The sequence below is a fragment of the Dipodomys ordii genome, unplaced genomic scaffold, assembly GCF_000151885.1.
Source record: "Dipodomys ordii isolate 6190 unplaced genomic scaffold, Dord_2.0 Scaffold34, whole genome shotgun sequence".
Lineage (NCBI taxonomy): Eukaryota > Metazoa > Chordata > Mammalia > Rodentia > Heteromyidae > Dipodomys > Dipodomys ordii.
The window spans coordinates 889,955-917,887 of NW_012267250.1; the positions used below are offsets into that span (position 1 = coordinate 889,955).

At 40.2% G+C, this 27,933-nt stretch overlaps 1 protein-coding gene across 1 annotated transcript; it reads left to right on the plus strand.

The window, feature by feature from the left end:
- The first annotated feature begins 567 nt into the window (after positions 1 to 567).
- Positions 568 to 27,933, plus strand: LOC105986330 (lysosomal acid lipase/cholesteryl ester hydrolase-like). Its single transcript, XM_013017190.1, has 10 exons — positions 568 to 665; positions 4,066 to 4,176; positions 6,667 to 6,784; positions 17,236 to 17,434; positions 18,572 to 18,681; positions 20,131 to 20,267; positions 22,534 to 22,680; positions 23,586 to 23,657; positions 26,428 to 26,499; positions 27,648 to 27,933. The coding sequence occupies exons 2-10, from the start codon at positions 4,066 to 4,068 to the stop codon at positions 27,879 to 27,881; spliced, it is 1,200 nt and encodes a 399-aa protein (XP_012872644.1). The 5' UTR covers positions 568 to 665; the 3' UTR covers positions 27,882 to 27,933.

Consider the following 27,933-nt stretch of genomic DNA (forward strand, 5'->3'; position numbering starts at 1 on the left):
TCTGTATCATTATAGAGTTGTATACTCTTCCCATTAGGATATAAGCAAAAGAGCAAGTATTTTGGTAACTATATCCCAGTTTCAATAATGTGAAGTATTTAGCATGGGCGAATGAAAGTTTGGTTAAATGCACTAAGTAGTAAACAAGATGGGCCTGTTGAATGATGGCCTGCTCTCCTCTTCACAAATCTTTAGCGCTAGTAAACACAATGCGTACTGGGTGCTTTGCATCAGAACTCCTGCCCTTCCAGGGGACAGGCCATTTGTTTTTATTTGTGCTCTTTGCTAGTTGCAGGGTCTCCTGGGTGTGGGGGTTGAGGGGAGGTGCAGGAGGTTTTGGCCAGGTTCGACCCGAAGGGAGAGCTGGGGCGCACAGCACAGGGGTGGTGGCCTCGGAGGCCCGGGCCGCCCACGCGCATGCTCCGCTGGTTCCCGGGCAGGGCTCTCCTGGGGGTTCGCTCGGAAGCTGCGGGGCCAGGCCAGGGCGGAGTCTCTGCTGCACTTCCCGGTGGCGGGCTGCTCTGGTTGGCTATGCTAACCCCCTGATTGGGTGAACCGACGCCCGCCCTCCCTCCGGGGCCGCCCCAGTCCTGCGAGTCGGCGACTGGCACGCTGCGCCGGCTGTGGGCAGTGCGACCGGGACCGCGGCCGGGAGGGCGACTGCGGTGAGTCCGGCCCGAGGCGCTGGGACCGCGGCGCGGCGGGCGCGGTGGGCTGGGAGCTGTCTCCGCGCCCCGGGCGGGTGGCGGCCACGCACACCCTGCGCGAAGTCTGTTCCTGGGTCCCCGCAGCTCCCTGCTACGCCCGGGTGCCGGGCGCTGCGGGGCTCCTGGGGCAGAAGGGCGGTGGGGCCAGGCGTCGCCCCGCGCTGAGCGGCTGCGGCGCTGGGCGCTGCTCCGGAGCCCCCTGCGCGCTCGGATTTCTCGGCCAGTGCGGCTGCCCAGAGCCCCGCACCGCGGAGATGGCCAGGAGGCCGGCTTCCCAGCCCTCCTGCCTCGTGTCTCTCCTCCGTTTAGCTCCTCGGGGCAGCCTGGCCTCTGTCCCTCAATCTGTTAGCGAATGGTGTGTGGTCAGGAGCAGACCTCGGACGTGGGTCCTGATTAAATACGAATTCACCTCCCCGTGGAGGCAGGTGGACCCTCTCCGCCCTCCTTTCCTGAAAAGTGGGTATCTTGACACATTCATTCGATGGGGAGGGATGGGTCTACTGCCTGCAGCGCTGTCTGTGGTCCGGCCCGTGGTTTCGGTGTGGTTATCCACTAGAAAGCTACAGGACAGGCTGGGTGTCTTCTCACATTGGTCTGTTGGGCTGCTCCATCACAGTTTTCGGAATCTTTAATACGTGCATGGCACTTGGCTCTCACATGGGTTCACAGTCTGCACCTCAGGTCTCCTGGCCGGAAATGAAGGGAAAGGAGCAGTACTTCATTAGATTGACACAGAGTCAAAAGAGATTGTTACAAAGTTGAAAGAACCGAGATAAAGAAGAGCACTCTGAACCCAACGTAGAGATTTTTTTTTCAATTTTTTTATTGTGATTAAAGTGATTACATAATTTCACAAATTTCACAGTATTGTGGGATAGTGATGCTTAAAGTCACAAACACATTCTAACCTTCATGGGGCAAATTGTCGTGGTCTATAAAGTTTATGAGTTCTAACTGTGTAGTCAAAGCCCATAGAACGTAGAGATTTTTGTTCTTTAGCTTTCTTTTTTCTTCTCTAGGCTAGAGCTCTACTCCTTGATCCACAGCTCGACTTCCAGGTCTTTGGTAGTTAATTGGAGATGTGTCCTATGGACTTTGCTACCCAGACTGGCTTTAAACCACCTTTCCCCTATCTTAGCCTCTTACGTAGCTAGGCCTACAGATGTGATCCACTTGTGTCCTGCTCTAGTGTTTTTATTTTTCACACAGTCTCTTCTAGGGGAACAACTTGTGGAGTATGGTGAGAAGCAAAGGGTTGTGGAGATAGGAAAAGTAGCTGGAAGACATATTCATTCCAGTAGGATGAACTGTGGAAATAAACCTTTATTTTTTTTTCCTTTTCAGTGAATTTTTTTTTTCACTAGTCATAAAGACTTCAGGGATGTTGAAGTTGGGATAAAACTAACCCAGACATGTACACCCCTTCCCTGGGTGAATACGTAATGCAGTGGTAGAACATTTACCTAATATCCACAAGGCCTTTGGTTCGATTGCCAGCACTAGAAATAAACAATAAAGATGTATTCAGAATTAAAAGAAATAAACTTGCTTGATCAATATAGACTCAAGATAATGTGACTTCCCTTCTTTTCGAGGTTCATTATTGCCTGGAAAAATAACTCTAGTGTGGATTATGTCAGAAGATAGGAATTGATTGCCTTTTTAATATGAGAATCAGCTTCTTAACACATGTAGAATACTTACTTTAAGCATACTCTTTTTTTTGTTTTGTTTTTGGCCGGTCCTGGGACTTGAATTCAGGGCCTTGGCACTGTCTCTGAGCCTCTGTGCTCAAGGTTAGCACTCTACCACTTGAGCCAGAGCACCACCTTCTGCGTTTTCTGAGTAGTTTATTGGAGGTCAGAGTCTCACTGACTTTCCTGCCTGGCTGGCTTCAAACCACGATCCTCAGATCTCAGCCTCCTGAGTAGCTAGGATTACAGGTGTGAGCCACTAGTGCCCTGCTTATTTTTTGAACAGCAGTGTTGAGGTATTATTAATATACTATAGGTGGCATAATATCGAACTTTTGATATATGTGTACAGTTGTACATTATTGTATACCTGTATGTCATCCCCAAAATATTTCTTGTGTGTATCCTTTGGTAAGCCTTTCCTCCTATCCCTTCTTTCCCCTGGCAATCTATTTTCTGTCAGTATAGATTAGGTGTATTTCCCAAAGCTTGGTATGAATGAGATCAAACAATGTTGATTTTCTCTATCTGTTCAGTGTCTGCATCTGTTTTTCTCTCTCTCTCTCTCTTTCTTTCTCTCTCTCTGTCTCTCTCTCTCTCTGGTCTGGCTTCTTTAATGTAGTATAATGATTTTAAGATCTGTCCATGTGCATTCATTGCTTTTTATTGATGAATTTGTTTATCCATAAATTGTTTATCTACTTACTCATTTGGAACACTAGAATTTTACCAAGTTTGGTCTATTACATACAAACCTACTGTAAACATTTCTGTGTAAATCTTTGTACTGGCATATGCACACACATCTTTTTAAGTGAATATATACTTCATTTGCAGTGTCCTCGGGTCTTTGCTACACTATAATTTTGATCTAAACCTGTCAGAAACTAGAATGTTCTCAGTATTGGGGAGTTCTAGAAAAGAGAGGATGATTGACTTCTTTACCCCTGTTTCTCTTGCAGGCTTTTTTCTTTCACTTCCCTCTCCCCCCACTCAGTGACAAACTTGAAGCTTGACATATGGTTTGGTCAAGAACAGAAGTGAGTAGCTAGTGGGAGGTAAGGGCTCATAGTGCCTGAAAGAACATAAAAATGTTTAAATTCCACATGAAAGGGGAAAAGTGAGAAATTAGCCAGCTCTGGCACTTTTTGCCTCTTCCTTTTGCTCACCCTGTCCAAGTATAAGTCCTGCCCTCTGTTATTTCTCTAGGAACCCTTTAAATTTGTGTTGAGTTGTTAAGTGGATGTGCTGGGCTCCAAAGCTCACATGTTAACTGGACAGGAGGTTTTTAGTAAATGAATGTTGCCTTTTTTTTTTTGGTCAGTCATGGGGCCTGAACTCTGGGCACTGTCCCTCAGCTCTTCAGCTCAAGGCTAGTGCTCTACCACTTCAGCCACAGTGCCACTTCCGGCTTTTTCTGCTTATGTGGTGCTGAGGAATCCAACCCAGGGCCTCATGCATGCAAGGCAAGCGCTCTACCACTGAGCCACTTTCCCAGCCTCTCTCTCTTTTTTTTTAATTGAGATGCAACTGTAGTCATTTATATCATTTCTGGCCTTCACAGAATTCTGTTCTACCTAAATTCTTTGTGAAATCAGTAAGTGGCTTGCATATTATTTGCGCAGTGAAATTCAGGAAAAATAATAATTGATTACTTTCTTTAGATGAAAATGTACTTCTTGGAGTTCTTGGTCTGTTTGGTCCTTGGGATCCTGCACTCCCAGGGGAGCAGAGGGAAGGTGTCAGCTATGAATCCTGAAGCAAACATGACTGTGGTAAGTCTCTCTGTCATGTGCTTTTAAAATGCAAGAATGGCAAATGTTGTTCCCTTAATTACAGTTAAATAACTGCATGCAGCCACAACTGTCATCTCTTTATAAGAGCTCATTGTTTCTCACTTTCTCTGAATCTTAGATTCTGGACTGTGTCATGTATAAGGAATGAACACCATGTGATTGTTGAAAACTATGCACTTTTTAAGATAGTAATTTTTATTAATCAATTTAACTTTTGAGTCTCATAGATTTGTTGAAAGAACAAGGAGAATGGGGGTCACAACTCTTTCAGGGCATTATTACTAAGCCTTGGTTTTAAAATACACTCAACAAAGATTGTTATTAAGACTGTCTAGACAATTCTGCTACCACCATTTGTTGAAGAGGCTGTCTTCCATTCTGTGTTTTTGGCTCCTTTATCACATATTAGATAGCTACAGGACTGTGGGTTCACTTCAGATCTTCATTCCATTGGTTCTTGGGCCTATTCTTTGTTTTGTTTTGTTTTGTTTTGGGTCTGGTTTTGGGGCCTGGGTTCTGTCCCTCAGCTCTTCAGCTCAAGGCTAGTGCTCTACCACTTGAGCCACAGTGCCACTTCCGGCTTTTTTCTTTTTGCTTATGTGGTGCTGAGGAATTGAACCCAGGTCCTCATGCATGCAAGGCAAGCGCTTTACCACTGAGCCACCTTCCCAGCCCGGTTTTGGGCCTATTCTTGTTTTTATTACTGTGGCTTTGTAATAGAGTTTGAAATTTAGTATTGATATTCTTCCAACACTGTTCTTCCTGCTAAGGATTGTTTTTTTTTTTTACCATTTGAAGGTTTTTTTTTAAATTATTCCATATGAATTTTTGGATTGCTTTCTCTATAGCATTGAAGAATGTTTTTGGGATTTTGATGAGTATTGTATTGAATTTGTAGATAGCTTTGGGCAGTATTGCCATTTCCACAATATTAATTCTTTTGGTCTAGGAGCATGGAAGGGTTTTCCAGTTCCTTAATCTGCTTTAATTTCTTTTTTCATAGTTTTAAAGTTTTCATAATAGAGGTCCTTCACATCTTTGGTTAAGTTAATTCCTAGGTACTCTATTTTATTTTTTGAGGCTAGTACAAATGGAATTTCTTTCCTGATTTCAGTTGTGATCTTCACATTGTTGGTATATAGAAAAGCTACTGATTTTTATGGGTGCCTGCCATTTTGTTAAAGTTTCAGATCAGCTTAGATGCCCTTAGTGGATGAATGGATCAAGAAAGTATGGTATCTATGTATCTATCAATATACAATGAAATTCTATACTTCCTCAGAAAGAATTGTATTGCACCCTTTGTATAGAGATGGTAAGATTTAGGGGAAAAAATTACATGAAATAAGCCAGACTCAAAAAACATAGGTTGTATGTTTCCCTCATTTGTAGAATGTGCATACAAATCTATGCATACAAATCTACAGGTAAACACAATGGATGGTAAAGGACAAAAATATTATACTTGGATAATACAAATTCAACAGGACTCCCAAACATTCACACAGCAAGACCAAAGGAGGATATTTGTAGGAGATGATCACAAATGCTCAATATCTTTGTGCATATAATTATATAAAATGATATTTATTGAAATGAACTCCAAGAAATGGAAACAGGAGGGTTTTTTTTTGCTATTTTTTGTCTCTGTTTTTGATTCCTCTACCTTTTGTCTTGTAACCCCTCTGTACATCACCTTTAGAGTAAAAGTAAAAAAAAAAAACAAATAAATAAATGAAAGAATGTCTAGGACCATGTTTCCTAGCAAAAGTCAAAGTATCTGAAAAAAAATTAGAAGGAATAAGCAAAAATAGCACCTTAATTATTAAAGCATTTCAAAGTTATTTCTCTTAAGTAAATAATCAAAGCTTGAGAATATATTTAGGTGTGAAATATAAAAATACAGATTATTAAAGCAAATACTAAGAATCAGCTGAAGAATCATCTTAGAAACTTGGAAAAATTAATAGTCTGGTAATGATGTCTTAAGGTTAAGTTTTAGAGAGAGAGAGAGAGAGAGAGAGAGAGAAAGAGTGTGTGTGTGTGTGTGTGTGTGTGTCTTCAACTGCACCTGGACAGTCTAGTGTAATTATTTTTAGTCTGTTGATTAAAATGGAATTTTTTTATTCTTTGATTTTCTAGGATAGAACTTTGAAAACAAGTGTTAGCTAGCATATTTAGAAAGGAAAGAAATTTCTTTTAGTCTGGTAGCCAGTATAGAATGGAGGTCCAGATCCAAATACTATAACAATATTAGATACACTTGGTACAGAAGATATTCCTGTATGTATGTAAGATTTAGTTTTATGATGGATTGTTGGCCACACTGAAGAGACATACAAAGGTCAGTAATAGTTCATTTCCTAAATACAACATGGAGAATGTTATTATGTGCTGTTTTCTCCTGCTCATGTGGGAAATTGAACCAGATTCTCTCCATAGAATGTGTGTTGCCTTTTCTCCTCCCAGGTGCAAATAATAAGTTACTGGGGATACCCTGGTGAGGAGCATTTCGTGGAGACAAAGGACGGATATATTCTGTGTATTCATAGAATCCCTCATGGGAAGAAGAAGCATTCTGATCAAGGTATGGTGTTTCCTGTGGTAAGAGAGAAGAGAGCTCTTCAATTAAGCTCGAATGCCAGTGGCTCACACCTGAAGCTGGAAATCTCTTTAGACATGCTGTGAGAATGTACCCCTTCTTCCAGTCCTCCCCTCTATTTGCCCAGCAATTAACAGGCAAGGTTCCTGGCCTGTGTGTTTATCACAGGGCTACAGGCCAAGGTACCTTGCTCTGGAATATACAGAAAGAAAGCATGAGTCTTGAGATACTCTGAGATCCTGAGAAGAAGCCTTAGGGGAGCACAGTGTAGACCTAGGGCTGTCCCTGACTCCTTATGTGCTCTTCCCACTGTGGGTCTTTCTACCACTTCTATGTCTGTAACAAGGATAGATTCAATGCAGTGATCTCCAAATTTCCATTTAGTTGTGGTACTCTGTGCTCCAGGTTATTGGTTATGTTCTTCCTTTGTAGGGGAGGGGTGATGGGGAATGAGGAAGTGTATACTGGGTCATCAGAATGGGGAACATAGACTGAAAGCACCTATTCCAAGTTCTCTCTCTTATAGCATTAGCTGTCCATCTTCTTCTTCTGTTGTGGGACTCCCCTGGTAGAGAACTTTGATATATGTAATACCTGCTGTCCGCGCCAACCTTGTAGGGGATTTTTCAAGAAATGTGTGATGTCATGCATGGGTGCTTTCTTGATGATTTACTTTTTACTGTCCACAACAAAGGATCGTCATTGTCCTATGTGTCATACAAGGGCAGTGTTGTCAGTGCTTTCACTTTAGCTAATGGAAAGCCAAATAGAAAAAAAAGAACACAAAGTCCTTTGCACTGAACATGGAATTCATTTTCTAATACAGATCACTTCCCCTCCTGACTTCCTATAAATAGCACCACTGCCCTCTCTATGACTTGGACTGGATACTGCCAAGTCATTCTTCCTCCCTTGCAGCTCCTCCTTCTCCTCCTCCTCTTCCTCATTCCCATTTCATTCTTCCTCTTTCTCTTCCTCCTTCTCTTCCTCATTCTTTTAAAATCTTTCTTTGCAGTGCTGGGATTGAACCCAAGGGCTTCCACATTCTAGGCAAGCACAAGACTGCTTTGCTACATCCTCTGTCCACATAGAATCATTCTTCATACTCCTACTCAAGCAGCTGTGAGGGCCTCTCTGGACCACCCTTGTTGTATCCTCTGGTTAATCCCTTTCTTATGTTCCCTGAGTATTCTTTCCTGACTTTTTGAAAATTGTTATTTTAAAGAAGATAATAAATACAGAGGTCACAGTTATATAGGTTAGGTAATGTATACACTGCTTTTTGAACAGTGTCACCCTTTCCCTCACTTTCTCCATTTTCCCCTCCCATCTTCCCTCTCCACAAGTTGTATATTTCATTCTCAACATAGTGAGAATTGCTGATGCATTTTGTCACCTTTTGTTGCTCTCATTTAACTGGACACCTGAAATAGTGCTTGTGCAAGTTCCTTTTTTGAGGCTTCCCATATATTATTGAAAAGAAATTAGAAATAGAAATATGGACATTTATTCTACTGTTAACTTATGTATTTATTTATTTTGTGGGTCATGGGGCTTGAACTCAGGGTCTAGGTGTTGTTCCTGAGCTCTTTTGCTCAAGGCTTGTGCTCCTCCACTTTGAGCCACAACTCCAGTTCCAATTTATGACTAGTTAATTGGGAAGAACTTTCTGCCTGGGCTGGATTTGAAATGCAATGTTCAGATCTCAGACTGTAAATAATTAGGATTATAGGCTTGTGCCACCAGTGCCAAGCTTGCTTACTGTTTTTTGTTGGTTTGTTTTGTTTTATTTCCCCACATCCCCTTTGTGGGGCCTGAACTCAGTGCCTGATTGCTCTCATTCTCTTGCTCAGGCTCAACTCATTTGTTCATGGCTGGTGCTCTACTACTTGAGGCACACAGTTTGGCATTTTGCTGGTTAATCAGAAATAGAATCTCAAGTCATTTCTACCAGGATTGGCTTTGAACAGAGATCTTCCAGGTCTCAGCATCCCAACTAGCTAGGATTACAGACATGTCACACCAGTGCCTGTCTGCTTATGTTTTTAAGAAACTTTTAATATACAGAAAATAATGCCATTAGCACTGCTACTATCTTGGTATAGCTCTGTACCATATAATTGTCTTACTTCAATAAGATATATTAGATATTATTCCTTTATTTGGACCATATTTCTTGGGGAATATGCATTAATAGCCAACTGGTGAGCATCTTTGCGTCCTATTGAAGTGGGCTTCTCTGACAGTGTACAGAGCCCCATTTACTGGTCATAGGAGGTTCTGTGTAAACATTCAACAGCACTACCAGGCTTTTCTGCCCTTTGTAAGCTGCTCTTTGCCAGACTTCCTGTTTTTGTCAATTTCAAATGGTTTTGTAAGATAAACTTGCTTAAAGCCCAGCTATAATGATGTGATTTTGCTGGACTAACATCTTCTGGGTCCCATGGATGAAGTACCTGCCTAGTCTCTTATTTTTTTCTAGCTGGTATCTCAACCTTTAACCCTTGGCTGTTAACAGCATGTACATTCTGTTGTGTACCATTAAGCAATCTTTCCTTCAAGTGTGAGTGACTTTTGCTCTATGCAGACTCCTCCAAGGAATTGAATTCAGAAATCAATCATTTGTAGGGAAGTGGTTTTGTTTTTGTCCGCTCAGCCTGATTACTCAAAGTCATAGGGTGTTGGTGCTAGAAGGATCTGCAATTTCTGCTTGGGTCAAGAATTTGGAGAGATTATATTTTTAACATACTTCAGTGGATACTGAAGAATCTAGACTCTCTACTCTTAAGCAGCACTTTTATTTGCCCAAAGAGCCAAGGTCAAAGAAATGATCAGGTCATAGGGTAATCTGGTCAGTCTGACAAAAGATTTAATGTTCCTTAAGTCTGTGAATATAGAGTTATGTACAAAGTATCGAACAAACTAATCTCATGATGGTTATACCATGTATTTAGCTAAAATAGAATTCTGGTAGTGACCTCCTTTACAATAAAATACATAGAATAACAACAACAACAACAACAACAAGGCAGATTTACTCATCACCAATGAAGAAAAAAAAGCCCCATCCTTACAACATTGCAAATTACCAGACAGTGGCTTGGTGAGTGCATATGGTGTGTGTTGCATATGTATCTCTCTGTGCAGGTGATTAGGTAATATTTTTCCCTTTGATTTGTTCCTCCTTATCTGTGGGAGATATATTCTTTTTTATTGTAAGGATGATGAGCAAGGGGTTACAGATACATAAGTAAGGTGATGATTATATTTCTTGTTGAACAGTGTTACCCTCTCCCTAATTTTCTCCCAGTTTCCCCTGTGGGAGATACATTCTAAGACATCCCTCCCTGCCAGTGCATGCTAAACTCTGTGTGTACTGAACTCTACATTCACCATGTTTCCTCCTCTCCCCATATGCATGTAGACATGATAAAGTTCAATTTAAAAATTAGGCACAGTAAATTAAATGTACAGAATATCTAATAAAATGGAACAGTATACATTGCCAGCACTGCTACTCCTTTGCTTCAATGGTACAGTGAAGAAGAATGGGGTCATATATGCACAAGTCCTATGGTACCCAATAGTAGGTCTGCAGTTCCCCAGCCACTAAATCATTATTGGGAGGGTAGCATATACAGTGTGGATATTCCAGACAAGGGCTGATTCATGTCATGGGTGTGTAGAACAGGATGGATTTGAGTTTCATCATGCCACTTAGAATGGTGCATAATTTGAGTCTTATAAATCACGTTATTTCTGTAATTTTCAATTCAATATTTTTTGGACTGTGGCTGACTGCTGGTAGCTGAAACTGCAGGAAGTGGTAGCTTGGAATGGAGGGAGAGCTGCTGTGTGTCATTTACTCATCACTTTCTGTCATGTGTGCACCTTGTGCCAGGCTTATCAGGTGCTGTGAGCAATGCAGTGACTGAGACCAGCCAGGATGCTGCTTTCTGTTGCCTAACAATGGCCTTGACCGTTGTCAGTAGTGGGGAGAGTAGCATTTATTTTTTCTTCTTGCTCCATGACTCAGAACACTTTTCCATTAACTCTTGGGTTCATTTCTTTTCCTGTAGGGTGGAATGTGCATCTGGAATGTGCATCTATCAGTTCAATCAATGACAAAGGTTGCACATCTTTCTGATAGTTTCTGTGCTCCACTCATCCAGTGACTCATGCACTGGGAGACGGAAGAACTATCTTCCTGTTTTATAGATGAAGAAACCAAGATTTATAATACCCCCACTTTTTCCCAATCTGTGGGATTGCAGAGATGTCCCAGATAAAGGCTGGAAAGTGTGTGCTTTAGATGGGTTTCTGTTGTACAGAGCTAAGCCACTCCTTGTTTACTACAGAGAGATTCAGGCATTCCACCAGGAATGAGGCTTCCTACCAAGGTTATTTGTTTGTAGTTGCTGAGGTTTGAATGGGTCCTACAAAATTCATGTGTTGCCAATTCAGTGCCCAATATTATATGCCCAGGATGAAGGAGGTATCTAATGAAGGAGAGGTCTGGCCATTTTCCTTTTTTTGGAGGAGGGGTCCGATCATGGGGCCTGAACTCTGGGCCTGGGCGCTGTCCCTCAGCTCTTCAGCTCTAGGCTAGTGCTCTACCACTTGAGCCACAGCGCCACTTCCAGCTTTTTTCTTTTTGCTTATGTGGTGCTGAGGAATCGAACCCAGGGCCTCAGGCATGCAAGGCAAGCGCTCTACCACTGAGCCACCTTCCCAGCCCCCATTTTCCTTTTTTTATATACTTATTTTTCCCTTCTACCTTCTACCATAAGATGTGCAACAAGGAGACCTGGAGATGTGGGTTCATCAACTTAGGACTTTACCTGGAAGCAATCAATCTCTCTCTTTTTTTAAATACATGTATTCATTTCTGGTATTTGATCTTTTGCTTTTGCAGCACAAATCTGACTAAGACAAGTGTTTCAGCCTGTTTTTGTTTTTTTAAGGAAGATTCTGTAAAATAGAATTGGACTGTAAATCTTCCTTCAGTAGCCTCCTTCTTTGGATGAATAAAAGTTTACTTTAATTTTTGTGGTGCTGGAGCATGAAGCCAGGGCCTCAAGCATGCTATACCCCTCATTACCTCATCTGATCCTTGAGAGGGAGCCCCTGGGGGGAGAATTCACCTCAGGGATATGTTCAGTGTTAACCATGCACATTCTTCTCTGGGCCAGCTCAGAAGAGCAGATGTGTAGAGTCCCTCTGTGGTTAGAATGGCTGTGGAAGGGCTTGTTCAGAAGAGCTGTGAGAGCTTGTCAAAAAACTAGTAATTCCAGAGGTCCAGGGTCAGGAATGTTTTATTCACACTTTTGTGGGATTTCGACATGGAGTTGGTTTAGGGGAATGCTGTTTGGCTTGCTGTGAAATAGCTAGAGGCAGACGGAAAATTTGTATGCAAAAACTTTTCTTCTGTCCCTCTAGTTTTTAGTGAAACTTTCTTCAGAGAATTGATTAAAAGCAGAGACTCACCAGGTACAGTTGTTGCACTTGGCAGGCTGAAGGCCCACCGGCCTTCTTGTCAGGACCCTGAGGGTGATGGGATTCTATCGTTATTGTCACCCTGATGTTCATAATTACAAACATATTGTAATGATTACGTTTTCTTCTTTCTGGAGCTGCATGAGAATCCTCAGAAAGCCTGTTCATAGATGCTGTATCTACAACAGTGTCACTGTAATTTTCATAGAAAATTTGGCCTCTTTAAGGTAGCATTAAAAGGAGCATTCAAAGGCAAAGCCTCACCTTTATGAGCTCCAGGCTTGGCCTATTTGTTTTTTGTTTATTTATTCATTTACTTATTTTTAAAGTCAAGATGATGTACAGAGGGTTTACAGTTGCACAAGTAAGGTAGTAAGTTCATTTCTTGTGGAACTTGTTACCCCTTTCCTCATTTTTCTTCCAATTTCCCTTTCCCCTTTTCCCCAAGCTGTTAATTCACTTCCAACACTGTCTTGTGAGTATTGCTGTTGCCTTGGTTCCCCCCTTGTCCTTTGGCTCACCATTTTGGTGTTTTCCTTTCTTTCTCTAATTCAGAAAAATATATACACCATACCTAGAGTACAAAAATCAAATACAGTGACAATAGGGGATAAACCCTAGGGGAAAAACACACAAAAAAAACAACGAATCACATAGTACATTAAAAACAATAACAATAAAGGAAACCTCTTGTGTCCATGTCTTGGAGTTCATTTTGTTTAGCATCATCTTATATGATCATAAGTACATAACTATTGAGCTATTCTGCTCATCTGCTAAGATTATCCTAGACATATACCACTTCTTACAAATAAAGGGAAACCATGGGACCTATGTTTCTCTTCCTTTCTCTCTTTCTTTCTTTCTTTCTTTCTTTCATTTATTTATTTTTTGGGGGTCTGGTCATGGGCCTGAACTCTGGGCCTGCGTGCTGTGTCAGCTCTTCAGCTCAAGGTTAGGGCTCTACCACTTAAGCTACAGCACCACTTCCGGCTTTTTTTCCTCTGCTTTTATGGTGCTGAGGAATTGAACCCAGGGCCCCATGCACGCAAAGCAAGCACTCTACCACTGAGCCACCTTCCCAGCCCAAGGGACCTATGTTTCTTTGAGTCCGGTTTACTTCATTCAATATGAATTTTTCCAAGTCTTTCCATTTCCTTACAGACCTGGCAGTATCATTCTTTTTGATGGAAGCATAGATTCCCCCGACCTCTCTCTCTCTCTCTCTCTCTCTCTTTCTCTCTGACTCTCTCTCTCTGTCTCTCTCTCTCTATTTTTTTCTCTATTGAGGGGCATCTGGTTTGGCTGCATATCTTAGCTATGGTGAATATTGCTATGATAAACATATTTGTTCTGGTAGCTTTAGTGTGGCCTTGTTTGTGGTCATTTGGGTAAATGCCTAGAAGTGGGATTACTGGATGATAGGAGAGCTCTATGTGTTTGAGTCCCAAGAGGAAGGACATATGTTGGCCTTGTAAGTGCATAGGGCTGCATATATTTTGGTCATAAAATCGTAGGAGTCTTGTTGACTTTGGATTCTTCCTCTCCCACTTTTAAATTTATGAGGGAATCTGCACCCCTGCATTGCCCAGCTCTGGGACATGTCATTCATGTAAGCTTATCTTGTGTCAGAGGAACACTCTTGAAAAATGATTTAATGATTGCCAAAATATAGTTGGTTTTCTATATTTGTGAAGTTTGCATTTGTAGATTTAACCAACCATAGATTGAAAATAATTGTAAAAATTTGGGTGCCTTTGGTTTACACCTCTAATCCTAGCTACTCAGGAAGTGGAGATGTTTGGATTACAGTTTGTGGCCAGCCTGGGAAGGAAAGATTGCAAGACTCTTTTCCAATTAAAAAAATAAAGGCATGGGCTGGGAAGGTGGCTCAGTGGTAGAGCGCTTGTCTTGCATGCCTGAGGCCCTGGGTTCAATTTCCCAGCACCACATAAGCAAAAAGAAAAAAAGCCAGAAGTGACACTGTGGCTCAAGTGGTAGAGTGCTAACCTTGAGCTGAAGAGCTGAAGGACAGCGCCAAGGCCCAGAGTTCAGGCCCCATAACTGGACCCAAAAAACAACAACCAAAAAAACAAAAAAATAAAGGCAGAACTGGACATATGGGTCAAGTAGTAGTAGAATGCCAGCAGTGAACAAAACAGCCAAATGAGTACAGGACCTCTAGTCCTAATATTTACACACACACACACACACACACACACACACACAGAGTCACACACACACACACAGAGTCACACACACTTTTATCTTATCAATATTCCTTGAACAATACAGTATAATTGACATGTAAAATATGAACGTTTAGGGGCTGGGAAGTTGGCTCAGTGTTAGAGGCCTTGCCTCGCTTGCGTGAGGCCCTGGGTTTAATTCCTCAACATCACATAAGCAGAAAAATGCAGGAAGTGGTTCTGCTGCTCAAGTGATACAATGCTAGCCTTGAGCTGAAGAACTGAGGGACAGCGCCCAGGCCCCCAGTTCAGCTCCCACGACCAACAAAAAGAAAAAAGAAAAGAAAAGAAAAGAAAAGAAAAGAACATTTGCAGTGCATTAGTCATAAGTTGATTAGAGTGGATTTAAAGTATGGGGAAGATGTGCACAAGCTTTATACACATAAAACTGTTTTTTTTTAATAAAGATTGGAGCGTCCCTGGGTTTTGGTATCTACCTTGAGTTTCCTGGAGCCAATATCCTGTGGATATCAAGGAAACGCTATAGATATTAAAACACAGCATTATTAAAAATTTGTCAATTCAATTCTAATCTCCTTCCAGAAAATCATTTTTCCAATTTTTTTCCTGGTATTTTATATTCTTCATTGCTTGTATTATTTTGCACTGCTACAGTATAGGGTAGTGTACAATTTTGAAGTATACTTTTTAAAAAAAAAAGTTATGGTCTTAGATTTTTGCATAGTCCCTGTCATTGTTAATGGAGATTTATTATACTAAGTGGATTGCATCTTAATTATTTGACCACCTCACAATTAGCTTATTTCCATTGATTTACTAATATAAAGGATGAGTAGAAGGCACACAATGAGTTCTTGTTTGGTTTAAATGATGTGTTATTTACTGTGTTTCATACTGCACTATCTTCACTTTCTTTATATTTTTCCTTAAAAAAAAAGGGTCTTACTATGTAGCCCAAGCTAACTTTGAACCCTTGATCTTCTGGCCCTAATCTTCTGATTGATGGTTCCACAGACATGCCCAAGTATGCTTGGCTCAGTGATTTCATTCATTCCTCTGAACAATTATTTATGAAACTGAGGCTCAGGTTGGCCAAATAGCAAAGGAATATTAGTAACTGATGTATATTGCACCCTTCCTGCATTTCGGACAAGTGGTTCAGAACTTCTCAGAGAAAAATCTCACAGATCATTGCTCTGTGTAAGGCACATATTATCATGTTCACTCTGCAGGGCTGATAGACATTTTGAGGATTGTTCAAGGTGTCATGTCAAAACATGGTAAGAACAGAGGTCTGTCTGATTCATGGTCAGTGTAATGGTGGTTTTATAAGGATGATGTTTTGTTCCTGCCATTTTTGTTCTTTGCTATATCCCCTTTGCAAAAACCCAGTGTTTATTTTTATTAACATAAGTTAATATATTGCCAAGGTATTTCACTAGGATATTTTCAGAAATTCATTTAGTGTTTTTCCCTGTGCTTAGAAAGATGGCTGGCATATAGTTGGTGCGGAATTAGTGTTTGTTTAGTTATTGAATGATCTCAATACTCAAGGCAGCTTGAGCTCATGTTTCTTTCCTCTCTTAGTCTTGTGTTTTCTTCTTCCATTTCTCTGTCTCAGATGAGTAGAAAACATGTGTGTAGACACATGTTTGAATTTATGTGTGATTTTTTTCTATTTGATTGTTTCCATTTATGTGTTATTTGTGTGTGCCAGGACTAGGGCTTGAACTACTGAGGTTGTGTTGTGTTTGTGTGTGTTTGTTCAATTCTTGATAAGGTTAATACTACACAAGCAGTTATTTTAATAGAGATTGAGGAACTCAATTCATGTTAATGCGTTAATCTTAAATCTTACAAAAATCTTTAGATAAGCTTTTAAATTACAGCCAACCTAACTACATAAAAATGTTTATAAATTTTTATCTTTTGTATATATATTTATGTTTTTGCTCTTTTCTTTTTGGTAATGGGATTGATCCTAGGATGTTGCACTAGTTAGGCAAGTCCTTTTCCTCTAAGCTATATCCCAGCCCCTTTTGTATATATTCTTTATGTCAAGATATATTCATAGATACTTATCTTCAATTAACTGACAGAAAGCTGGATATGGAACTGTGGCTTGAGTGGCAGAGCAATAGTCTTAAGCAAAAAAGCTAAAGGACAGCCCTCAGGCCTGGAATTAGTGTCTCCCCCCACACACATACATACACACACATACATACACACACATCCAATTTTGGTTCTACCTTGTTAGTACTCTTTAAAATATGTCTTTAGTGTTATACTAATACAAAATAACACCTCAACACTTTTTTTTCCAGTGGTGGGGCATGCATTCAAGGCCTGGGCTTTTTCCAGTGGTGGAGCATGCATTCAAGGCCTGGGTTCGGTCCCTGAGCATCTTCGGGTTTAGAGCATCTTCGGGCTTAGGACTAATGCTATAACTTGAGCAACAGTGCCACTTCTAGCTTTTGAGTGATTCATTGGAGATAAAAATCTGACGGGGATTTTTTCTGTCCAGGCTGATTTGTAACTGCAATCCTCAGATCTTCTCCTAAGTAGCTCTGATATCAGGCATGAGCAACTGATTCTGGGCTCACTCCTATTTTAATGTATTTCAAGTTCTTTTGTTTGTTTTGGTATTTCTTAAACAATTTTATGCTCATCAAGATATCATGTTTGTTTTGAAACTTATACTTACTATCCTTAAACATTAATGCTTTTCAGTTCCCAAACCAGTTGTCTATCTTCAGCATGGTTTGTTAGCCGATTCCAGTAACTGGGTTACAAACACCGACAACAACAGCCTGGGATTCATGCTTGCTGATGCTGGTTTTGATGTGTGGATGGGGAACAGTAGAGGAAACACGTGGTCTCGGAAACACAAGACTCTCTCAGTTTCTCAGGATGAATTCTGGGCTTTCAGGTACATTGCAGTTGATTATGACTTGAGTTCATTTCTGTGACACCTAAAAAGCAGAAAGATACCCAGGACTTCAGCAGAAGAGTCCTCCCATAAATAACTCTGAAGTTGTAAACCTTACCAGGAATTTAATAACGAGTATTCAAGTAAATTAGAGAGAAACAATTACATTCATAATGACATTCAGCTGGGAATTTTGGCATTCCTTGTGGTATGGGGACTTTGGAGTCAGCTACTCTTCCTCTCCTCCACAAACACATTTCCCTTTCAGAAACTCTTTCCTGTCTCTTACTTCTGGATCCCCCAATCGGTGTCATATGACATTGGATACATTATATAAACCCTGGCAACTGATTCATTATTTATGACATGGGCTGATGAACATCTATAAAGTTTATAGGAGGCTGATAGTAGAAGATACAGGTGAAGAACCTCCTCAGACCAGAGCCTGGCCTATTGCAAAATATATGGGAACACTTGGCTCATCTGATTGTGATGCTATACACAGCCACACCACACACACACACACACACACACACACATACACACACACACACACACTCACACACTCACACACCCCACTTGCTCCTACCTGTTTTGGTGCTACAGCTTGATGCTGGAGGTATTAGCAAAGGTCAGAATTCTGGCCATCTCTAGTCTTGACTTCTATTTATACAACCAGAGTTTCTCTGATGACATGAAATCCATGAATAAGAACTTTTATCAAAAGGCATATATCAGAAAATGCTTATTGTCACCTGTTTGTGATAGTGAAAGTCTGGAATTTACCTAAATACATGCCACAGATGAGTATTCTAAATGGGCAATGAGAGTGTGGTGTAGTAACAACATAAAATGTGACTGAGCAACTACATTTTTATGCAGCAACATGGATGAAACCAAGTAGACAAGCAGAAGGTATAGAGAAAGTTTAGGGTAATTGTTCTTTTTGAGAAGCACATATGCAGTGGAATCCAAGGATGTTCTGTCATCCTAGGTAAAGTTCAGTTTCCTGAGCTCAGCACTGTCGTATCCAGTTCAATATGTGACAATAGTTCAAGTTCCAAGCTTAGTATTTCTGTATTTATGCAACTGTTCAATGAACAAGATCTTGTTTGTTTGTTTGTTTTTGGATTCTAGTTTTGATGAGATGGCAAAATATGATCTCCCAGCTTCCATTGACTACATTCTGAATAAAACTGGCCAAAAGCAGTTGTATTATGTGGGTCATTCTCAAGGCACCACCATCGGTATGTATGCAGTAAAGACTGGAAGTTGATAGAATGGATATACTATGGAGTTTAGGTGGTTTTTATAAGAGAAACATAAGAAAGCCACAAAGTTCAAATACAGTTCCTTTTTAAAATGTCAAGAAGAAATCATAGAAGGGCAAAAAGATTTTCATATTTGGTTTTATATGGAAATTTAGATTTTATTATAAATTTCTAACTACGGTATATGTGGTTCTCTTCAAACTGAAAGAATCAATCTAAGCCACATCCTCTCATGTATTTTTCCTGTTAAACAATATAAGGATGTGAGAAGGTTGAAGAAATGGAAGTTTTCTATGGTCAGAGACTTCAAAGTGGAAATAAGAGGATAGACTAACTTTTAAAGTTCAGTGGAGGGATTAGGGATGTGGCCAAGTCATAGATCACTTGTTTAGCTTATACAAAGCTCTGGGATATCCCCAGTATATAAAATTTGAGTAAGTAAGTAAATAAATAAATAAATAAATTTGGAGAGAGAAGGGATCAATAAAAGAAAGAGGTAAAATTTAAGTAGAATACAAGTCTGACAGGTTAGACTTTATTTACAGTTTTAAAGTCTATGTGCATATTTTATTTTGTGCTGATCATAGAATGAGCATGTTTTTGAAACATAAAATGTAGTAAAGTTTATAGAAAATAAAATTGTCTTTTCTTGTGAAAGCAAATTTCTCTAATGGAAGTCAAAGAACCAGCCTCATAATTCAATTACTTCTCTTTTGTGATTAGTGACTAATAATTCTGTCTTCATATCATATGCTCTCTGTATAGTATCCTACTGTGACAATGATGAATGCTTTTAGTCTTACTGATATATTGGATTAAATTGTACCATGTTCAGTAAAATGTGACTGGACATCATTCTCCATTTATATTTCTTCTTTTATGGACAGTTTATTGGTGATGCTCCAGTGGTTTCTAAAGTGACATTCTCAGACCAAGTTGCAAGAACTGACCAGAGAGAAAGCTAAATGACACTGTAGGGAATTCTAAATGTTTGAGTTGCTCTTTTGAGAAGTGTTTATTTGAATGGATCTGTTTGGATCTGTAAATTAGGGATGAAGGGAGGGCCAGGGGATTCAAAAGTTTTAGAGCAGAGCTCATGAAATGTTATAGACTTACGTTTACATTGTTAAAGAATACTGAAAGGTTTTGGGGTTTTCCCATTCTTGGTTTTTCCTATGCATTCTAAGTTTAGATTCAAAAAAAGCACTTAGCAATGCCTCACGTTTTCCAGTTTGATTAAATTCCATGTGTGCAGCTGACCAGGGCCTCATTTCAGGTGCTCTGCTCCCTCAGGGTGGTATCTCTCCACCCTTCTCTGGCTGTTTCTGGAGGGCCTCACCAGTGATGCTAGATCTCTCCTGTCTTTTCTGAGAAGGAAAGTCCTAGAAGATGGAATTCCTCTTATCTTCCTTTTTGTTCCCACAGGTTTTATAGGATTTTCACAGATCCCTGAACTGGCCAAAAAAATCAAAATGTTCTATGCCTTGGCTCCTGTGGTTTCACTGGTTTTCAGTTCCAGTCCTCTAACCAAGTTAGGAATCCTCCCCGAAGTTTTCTTTGAGGTACACGGCTTGCCCCCCTCTTTCTCTTCCTGACAGATTTCCTCTTCAGATTGAAGCACTGCTCCTTGGAGGGAGACTCTGCTGTCCTTCTCTGGGTTTGCTCTTAGAAGAGCAATGGGTTTCTCTTCTTTCCTTCACCACTATTTGCTATGGCTGGGGGCCTTGGAGGCGTAGCATTTGTGAATACTGCAGCCGTGAGTACTCATAACTAACATGTTAGTCCAGCTCTCTGTCCACTACAGAGGAAATATTATTTAAACATGAGCGGTGCTAGCATTTTATTCAGGGACGTGAGTTCATGCACACCAGTAGATGGGAGATGGGAGACAGGATGTGTACCATTCGCACAGGCCCAGCCCTCAGCACAGGATGATGAGGTAAAAATGTTGTTTAATTATATTCTCCAACCTGGCCACCAAACACATCAGCCCTCAGCCACTATCTTTGCAGTTCCAAGTTCTATACAAGGAGGATATAGCAGTCACGAGAAGTTGTTATAAGCTCTCTGAAAATAGAAGGCCCTTAATTCTTGCATTAGATGCCTTGTACATTTATACAAGCATGTACATAATTGAAATCTTGTCCAGGAAGCTACATGATCATGCAGCATGTAATGTGCTTTCATTCAATAAGGGACCACATATTGGGTGGCACCCCTGTAAGATCATAATAGAGCTGAATATTTCCTGTCACCTAGTGAATTTGCAGTTCAGCCTAACTGGTAATGTTAGTATAAACCAACTGACTACATTCACAGTCCTCACTAAAAGTCTAGCAATGCAATTATGTATAGGACATAATACTGGATAATGATAATAAGTAACTATCACTGGTTTGCGTATTTATCGTGGTATGCTTATCATCATTATTGAAGGATATATTCCAATTTCTTTTAAAAGGAAAGTTTGGACTAAGGGAATATGCTGTTTGCTGGCCAAAATTCCAGTCTCATAGTCACTGTACCAAGCAATTGCCCTGTACCACCGAGGTTGTTAAAGGACACTGTAATCATTAAAGCTGAGCAGGTGGCCCTTGCCCTCTGGAGATCTGCCCATTTATCTTTATATTCCCACTTATATTAGTTTGCTAGACTATGACGACAACTGTGTTTCATGTTGTTGGCAATCTTTGGCCATTCCTGTTGGTGGAAGCATCATTCCAATTTCTGCATTTCTCTTCTCTTGGTGTTTGCCTCTGTTCCTATCTATCTCCATGTCCACATTTCCTCTTTCCTTAAGGATGTCTATTTTCACTTGATTCTTCTACAAAGATCCAAGCAAGGCCATATTAAAATGCTGGCAGTTAAGGACTCTATGTCTATTTTTTTTTAACAAACCTATAAATTTAAACCTGTGTTCCTTTCCTACTTGTCCTTCTAGGTAGACATGAGCAAGAGAGAGGTTTGATTTGAATATAAAAAGAGATTTCCCCATTTCCTGTTGCCCACTTTGTCTTAAGAAAGTAATAATGTCTCTGGTAGTGCCTCATCAGTACTGATTTTCTGACCACTGGTTTGGGATACTGTAGACCAGTGTTTGATAATCTTTTTATAAATTGTTGGATAGGTCACCTGGATTTTTTTGGTAAGAATTGCATTCTACCCTTGTGGAATAAAAATAGCCAATGATAACAGATAATGTGGCTGTGCTTCAGTAAGGCTTTTCTCATAAAAGCATGCAACAATGGGAACAGCAGGATGGGGATGAGACTGTGTAATTACTGGGAACAGAGTTTGAGAGTAGGCGGCTGAGAATGTTCTGGAAATGGATAAGGGTGATTGATGCACAACAGTGTGACTACAGTTGCTGCAACTAAACACATAAAAATGATTAAAATGTTACATTTTGCATTATCCATGTTTTATCATTATGAAACAAGACCCTGTGTGGCTCATCTTGGTGTACATGCACGCAGGACTAGGATAGCGCTGACCAGTCCCAGCGCTGACTGTCCAGAAGTCACTACCATTCATCACAGAAAACTAATTGGGGTTTACCCTGGGGCCAAGGGTCCTGGCTCTTGTCCTTTATAAAAGTCTGTTCTAAATGTATTCAATTTTCTTTATTTCACTCTTAAAACTGAATTCCATGTCTCTAACATATCTATACTTGTTGTATATACTCACTTGAATATCAGCTAGTCTCCATTTTGCTCCTGAGGCTACTGGGAGGGATATTTGTGTGTCTGTGCTTCTGCAGGGAGTTGTGGAAGCTTCCATCCCAGCAGGAAATGCTGAGTTAATCTTGGGATTCTTTATATTTTGTAGGACGTACTTGGGCACAAAGAATTCTTTCCTGAGAATCCAGTCACAAAGTGGCTGAGTACCCATTTTTGCACCCATGCAATTCTGAAGGAGCTTTGTGGAAATTTATTTTTTCTCCTCTTTGGATTTGATGAGAGGAATTTAAATATGGTATGTATAGTTATGTTCAGAATAGAGTTAAACACTCAGTGGTCTTGATCTTGCAATGTGCTTAATTTGGATGATGTGGGAGACACAGCAATGACCTTGTTAGAGCTCTGAAGGGCCTTTCTTTCAAGATGACCAAAAGTGCTTTTCAGTAAATGAGTATGGATGCATTTGTCCTCATGGTTGTTTTTATCTTCTGTGGAGCGTTGTATATGAGGATCTGCCACAATTTAAGCCACTATATTTGCATATTTCTTTTAACAAATATATGTGTCCCAGTTTACCTTCCTTTGCACATACACACACACACATATATAACAATTCATATATGTGGATATATGTACATATATGATATATATGTATTTACTTGTTTTACTAAATGCAAGTCTTTGGCAAGAACAACCTTTTCTTTATAAACCACAATTTTGAAAATAAGTTTTTAGAGTCTGAAATGAAGCCAGGCCTTGTGGCTACCCCCTGTAATCTCAGGATATGAGACACCAGGGCAGAGGGAACGTAAGTCTGAGGCCAGCCTAGGCTGCCTAGGAGACCTTGTCTCAAACCCGCAATTCTGGAGCAATGGCTGTCTGAATTTTTCAGAGTAATATCACTTTTTTCTTATTGTTAAAGGTAGTGTTATTGCCATTTACAATTTTGCAAGTTCAGGATAGCATAAAGAATGAAATAACAATGGCCTGTGATTGCAACTTGTATTCTTCAACACCCTCAATGCTTATTCGTATTTTATAGGACATAATCATTGTTAGAGAATTTTATTTCCATTCTAATCTCATATATTTGAGATTGTAGTTCTGTAGTTTTTAATTTTTTAAACAACAAAATGTGTTGATTTTCAGTATCACCTTAAAGCTGTTTTCCTTCTTTAATCTGTCATGTTTATCCTACAGTCAAGAGTGGATGTCTATGCGGCACACAATCCTGCTGGAACTTCTGTGCAAAATATGTTACACTGGAGGCAGGTAGGCCTTTCAGAAGGGCAAGTGTGTATGGGAAAATCCAGTTGTTGGAAAATTGCAAGTATCCATCCATGTACCTCTCTCTCCAGCTTGTCACACTGAAAGACATTCTATGTAAAAGTTTGATCTGGTTTCCTTCCTGGTCTGGTCACTGTGTTTGTGTTGTTTGTATTACCCTCTATGATGCACACATGTTGTATGTGAGGTCACCAAACAGCTGTGAGGTTTGTCTTATGTCTTCTTCCTCTCTTCCCCTGCCTTCTCCTTTCTTTACTTCTCAGTTACCTATTTTCTCCCTGCTTCCCTTTCCTTCCTCTCCATCTGTCTGTCATTGATTCACAGGTTTATTTTATTCCTGTGTTGTTTCATAAAGCATGATTTTGGAGTAGCAGTGGAGATAGGGTACTGCTATTTCAACAGTCAGTTGTGGACAGGATATGTTTAGAATGTCAGTGAGTAACAGAGCCACACCAAGCATGAGCAGGGAGGGGAATTGCTAACTTTGAAAATAGAGTTTTGCTTATTTTTTATCACTGAAGTAATGCAGATCTGTTCCAGATCATATATTAGCAAAACAGGAACATTATCTTTTAATGTAATAATTGTTCTATAGTTATTCACAGATTAAAGATGTGTATTTAGAGTTAGGAGATGTCTCTGCATTCTCCTATATACCTTAACACAGCAGTAGATGTGTAAGTAGGTTATTTTTCTCCTACTCTTTTTTTCCTTTTCGTTGCCATTATATCAGGAGCTTATGTCAACTCTGGAAGACTTTTTTTTCCCCCACAGGGAATTTTATTTTAAATATAAAATAAGGTACTGTTAAGCTTTAAAAGAAAAGAATGGTACCATAGTGTTTTACATCAAAATTTCCAGCCAAGAGGCTATCAGGCAGAATTACTCTGTGTGTGTGTGTGTGTGTGTGTGTGTGTGTGTGTTTTGTGTGAGTATATGCTGGTACTGAGGCTTGAACTCAGGGCCTCAATCTTATATTTGGCTCTTTAGCATATGTTTGTTTCTTTAGCTTAAGAATGGATTTCTACCACTAGAATCACACCTCCATCTCCAACTTTCGGCTCTGGAATTAGAGATGAGTCTCATAGACTTTTCTGCCCAGCTTGATTTTGAACTTCAGTGGTTAAATATCAGCCTCCCGAGTGGCTTGTATTATAGCACTAGAATGGATTGCTTTTGAAAAGGACATCTTTTAATAAAATATTGCAGTAAAATACTGGGATTTGGGTTTATGCTAATGTCTAAAATTGCAAGTTTTTAAAAAATAGTCACTTATGGTTGAATAATGGGATGAGAGAGAGTAACATACATTTTTGCTGGGTTCTGGAGGCTCACACTTGTAATCCTACCTACTCAGAAGGCTGAGATCTAGGAATCACGTTTCAGAGCCAGTCCAGGCAGAAAAGTTCCCATGAGAACCTTATTTTCAATTAACCACCAGAAAACTAGATATTGAACTGTGGCTTAAAGTAGTAGAGCACTACCTTTGAGCAAAAGAGCCCAGGGACAGTGCTTAGGCCCCGATATCGAACTCTATGACTGACAAAAAAAAAAGATACATTGTACTTGTAATCATTTATTGAATTGAAACCCCTTTTTACAATTACTTAAAAGTATTAAAACAAAAACCGATTCCTATGTATGCACGAATCCAGATGCACTTGCCCTGGAGAATTTATACTTGCTTTATTAAATTTTATTATTAAGTAGTTATACGACGGGGTATTTTTGATTTTTAACAGCACTATGGAAGTTTTAATGATACAATGATCCTCAAACTACACACCTTGATAGATTTTGCCTTAGGTGTACACTTGCAAGCCCTGTGTCAATCAAGAGAGTGACCTCCAAAGTGTCCCTACGCCCTTCTGCAATACCTTCTCCTCTGTTCTCCTCCAACCCCAATGGCTATGCTGCTTTCTGTTACTTTAGATTAGTTTTCATTTTCTAGAGATTTAGTGCCGCCAGATACTATGTGTTTGTCTGGCTTTTTCACTCATCACAATTGGTTGAGACTTGTTATGTTGTGTACCTCATGTATGTGTACTTGTTCTTTTGTGAACATTTTGCTCCTGAGAATCCGTATTTTGGAAAAACCTGTCTAGGAGATTCCTCTACCTTAGCAAGTGTGGGATATGCTCATGTGTGACATCATTGCTCATTTGGTCTCCTTCCTCAGAGCCCTGTCTATTGGAAATACGGCTTTAACACTGACCTGAATCCTCTCTTGGATCAGCTATAAGGAGTCATTTCCTGGCCTGAAGTTCTTAGCTTGTAGAGACTGGAAGGCTAAATATGAGAGTTTGCTGTGGTTTAGAAGAGGAGCCCCTGGAATGCATATTGTTCCTACCATGCTGACAGAGCACACTTAGAATTTAAGCAATGGCCTGGGCCTTTGAAAGTCCTGTTGTTCACTCATGCTCTTCTTTTAGGTGCTCACAATCCCCCTCAGTCACATTTCAGTTTATCATCTTTTGTTTACTTCACATATCCTAACAGCAACATTCCACTACATTTCTGAGTGTTTTGAACTGCTACTTGATAGACTCTATGTCAGAAAGACCCAATTTCTGTGAGATGGGGTGTGTGTGCACTCCCAGAGTTGCAAAGAGTAAGTCTGAGCCCTGTTGAGGCAGATGGGCAGCTACTTTGCAATTTAGTGAGCAATGGCAACCCAGCTCCTCAATTCTGATGACTTGGCTTAATACAGTGATCTCTGATGATATGTCAATTTGTTGTTTTATTTTCCTCTTAGATTTCAAAACTTAATAAGTTTCAAGCCTTTGACTGGGGAAGCAGTGCCAAAAACTACCTACACTACAACCAGGTAAAGATTTCTGTCTTTAAAAGTAAATGGACCCCCAAATAACACCTCTTGGAAAGCAGCCTACCTTACTGAGGTTGTGGCTGTGCTTAGCTACTAAGGAATGCCTAGGTGGTATTTGATTTCCCTCTGTCCTCTCCAGAAGCTCACAGGTTTGCAGGTGGTGTTGTGGACTGGCCTTTCTCTCTCCATCCTTTGGGTGACTCTAGATAAGAGGCACACATTATTCAGAGCGAGCATGAGCACAGACACTGTAGACTCAAGTAGTTCCAAGTATATTGCAGTTGTGCAAGCCGTGGGTTCTTGGACATTATGTAAGCACTTTCCCTCATAGATAGAATTAGCATCTTTAAGCGTCAATACACTAATGTGTGAGCTACTTGATCTGTGTTTTCTTATTTCATTCTCACAGCATCCCTGTGAATTAGACTTGGTTATCTTTGACTTAAAGATGAAAAGCTGGTGCCAGTATTTCTTGTCTGTAATCCTACAAAATTAGGAGGCTGAGATCAGAGGATCAAGGAGCTAGCCCTGGAAGCAAAGTCTGTGAGACCTTTATCTTGAAATAACCACCAGAAAACCAGAAGTATTACTGTGGCTCAAATTGCTAGCTCACAAGCCTTTAGGGAAAAATACTCAGGTCAGCATTAGGCCCTGAGTTCATGTGCCACAACCCACAAAAAAAAAGGATGAGGAAACAAGGTTGCTTCTTCCATCCAAAAAGGAGAAACTAGGAGGCTCTGGCTTAGTCTCCCCTTACATGGGCCAGTTGCTCCCTCTGTATCTCATGAAAACAATGCTTCCCTTGATCTTTTTTCCTCAAAAATAACACTCTACCACTTTGAACCCAAGCACCACTTCTGTTTTTCTGGTGCTTATTAAGAGATAATAGTCTCAAGGACTTTCTTGCCCAGGATTGGAACCTTCATCCTTAGATCTCAGCCTCTGGAGTAGCCAGGATTACAGGGGTGAACCACTGGTGCCCAGGTATAGATTTCATTTTGTTCTTGCAATGGCTACTTGAATAGTTAAAGGAATATTCAAAATTTAGTCTGTTATTGAGGGTTCAGACTTATTGAACAGTGTTTAATGGAGATGTAGTTATTGCCGTTTTGAAAATTATATTAAACCTTTCTTCTTTTTTATTGTAGAGTTACCCTCCCAAGTACAATTTGAAAGATATTCCTGTGCCCATAGCCTTATGGAACGGGGCTCGAGACTGGCTGGCAGATGCCAGTGACGTCCATATCTTACAGACTCAGATCTCCAACTTGGTGTACCACAAGGAAATTCCTGATTACAATCATATTGACTTTATCTGGGGCTTGAATGCCCCCTGGAGAATATATGATGAAATTATTGATCAGATGAAGAAATACCAATGAGAGCCAGAGACACTCATAGAAAAGGGTGTTTGCTTAATTGTTGGAAAAGGAG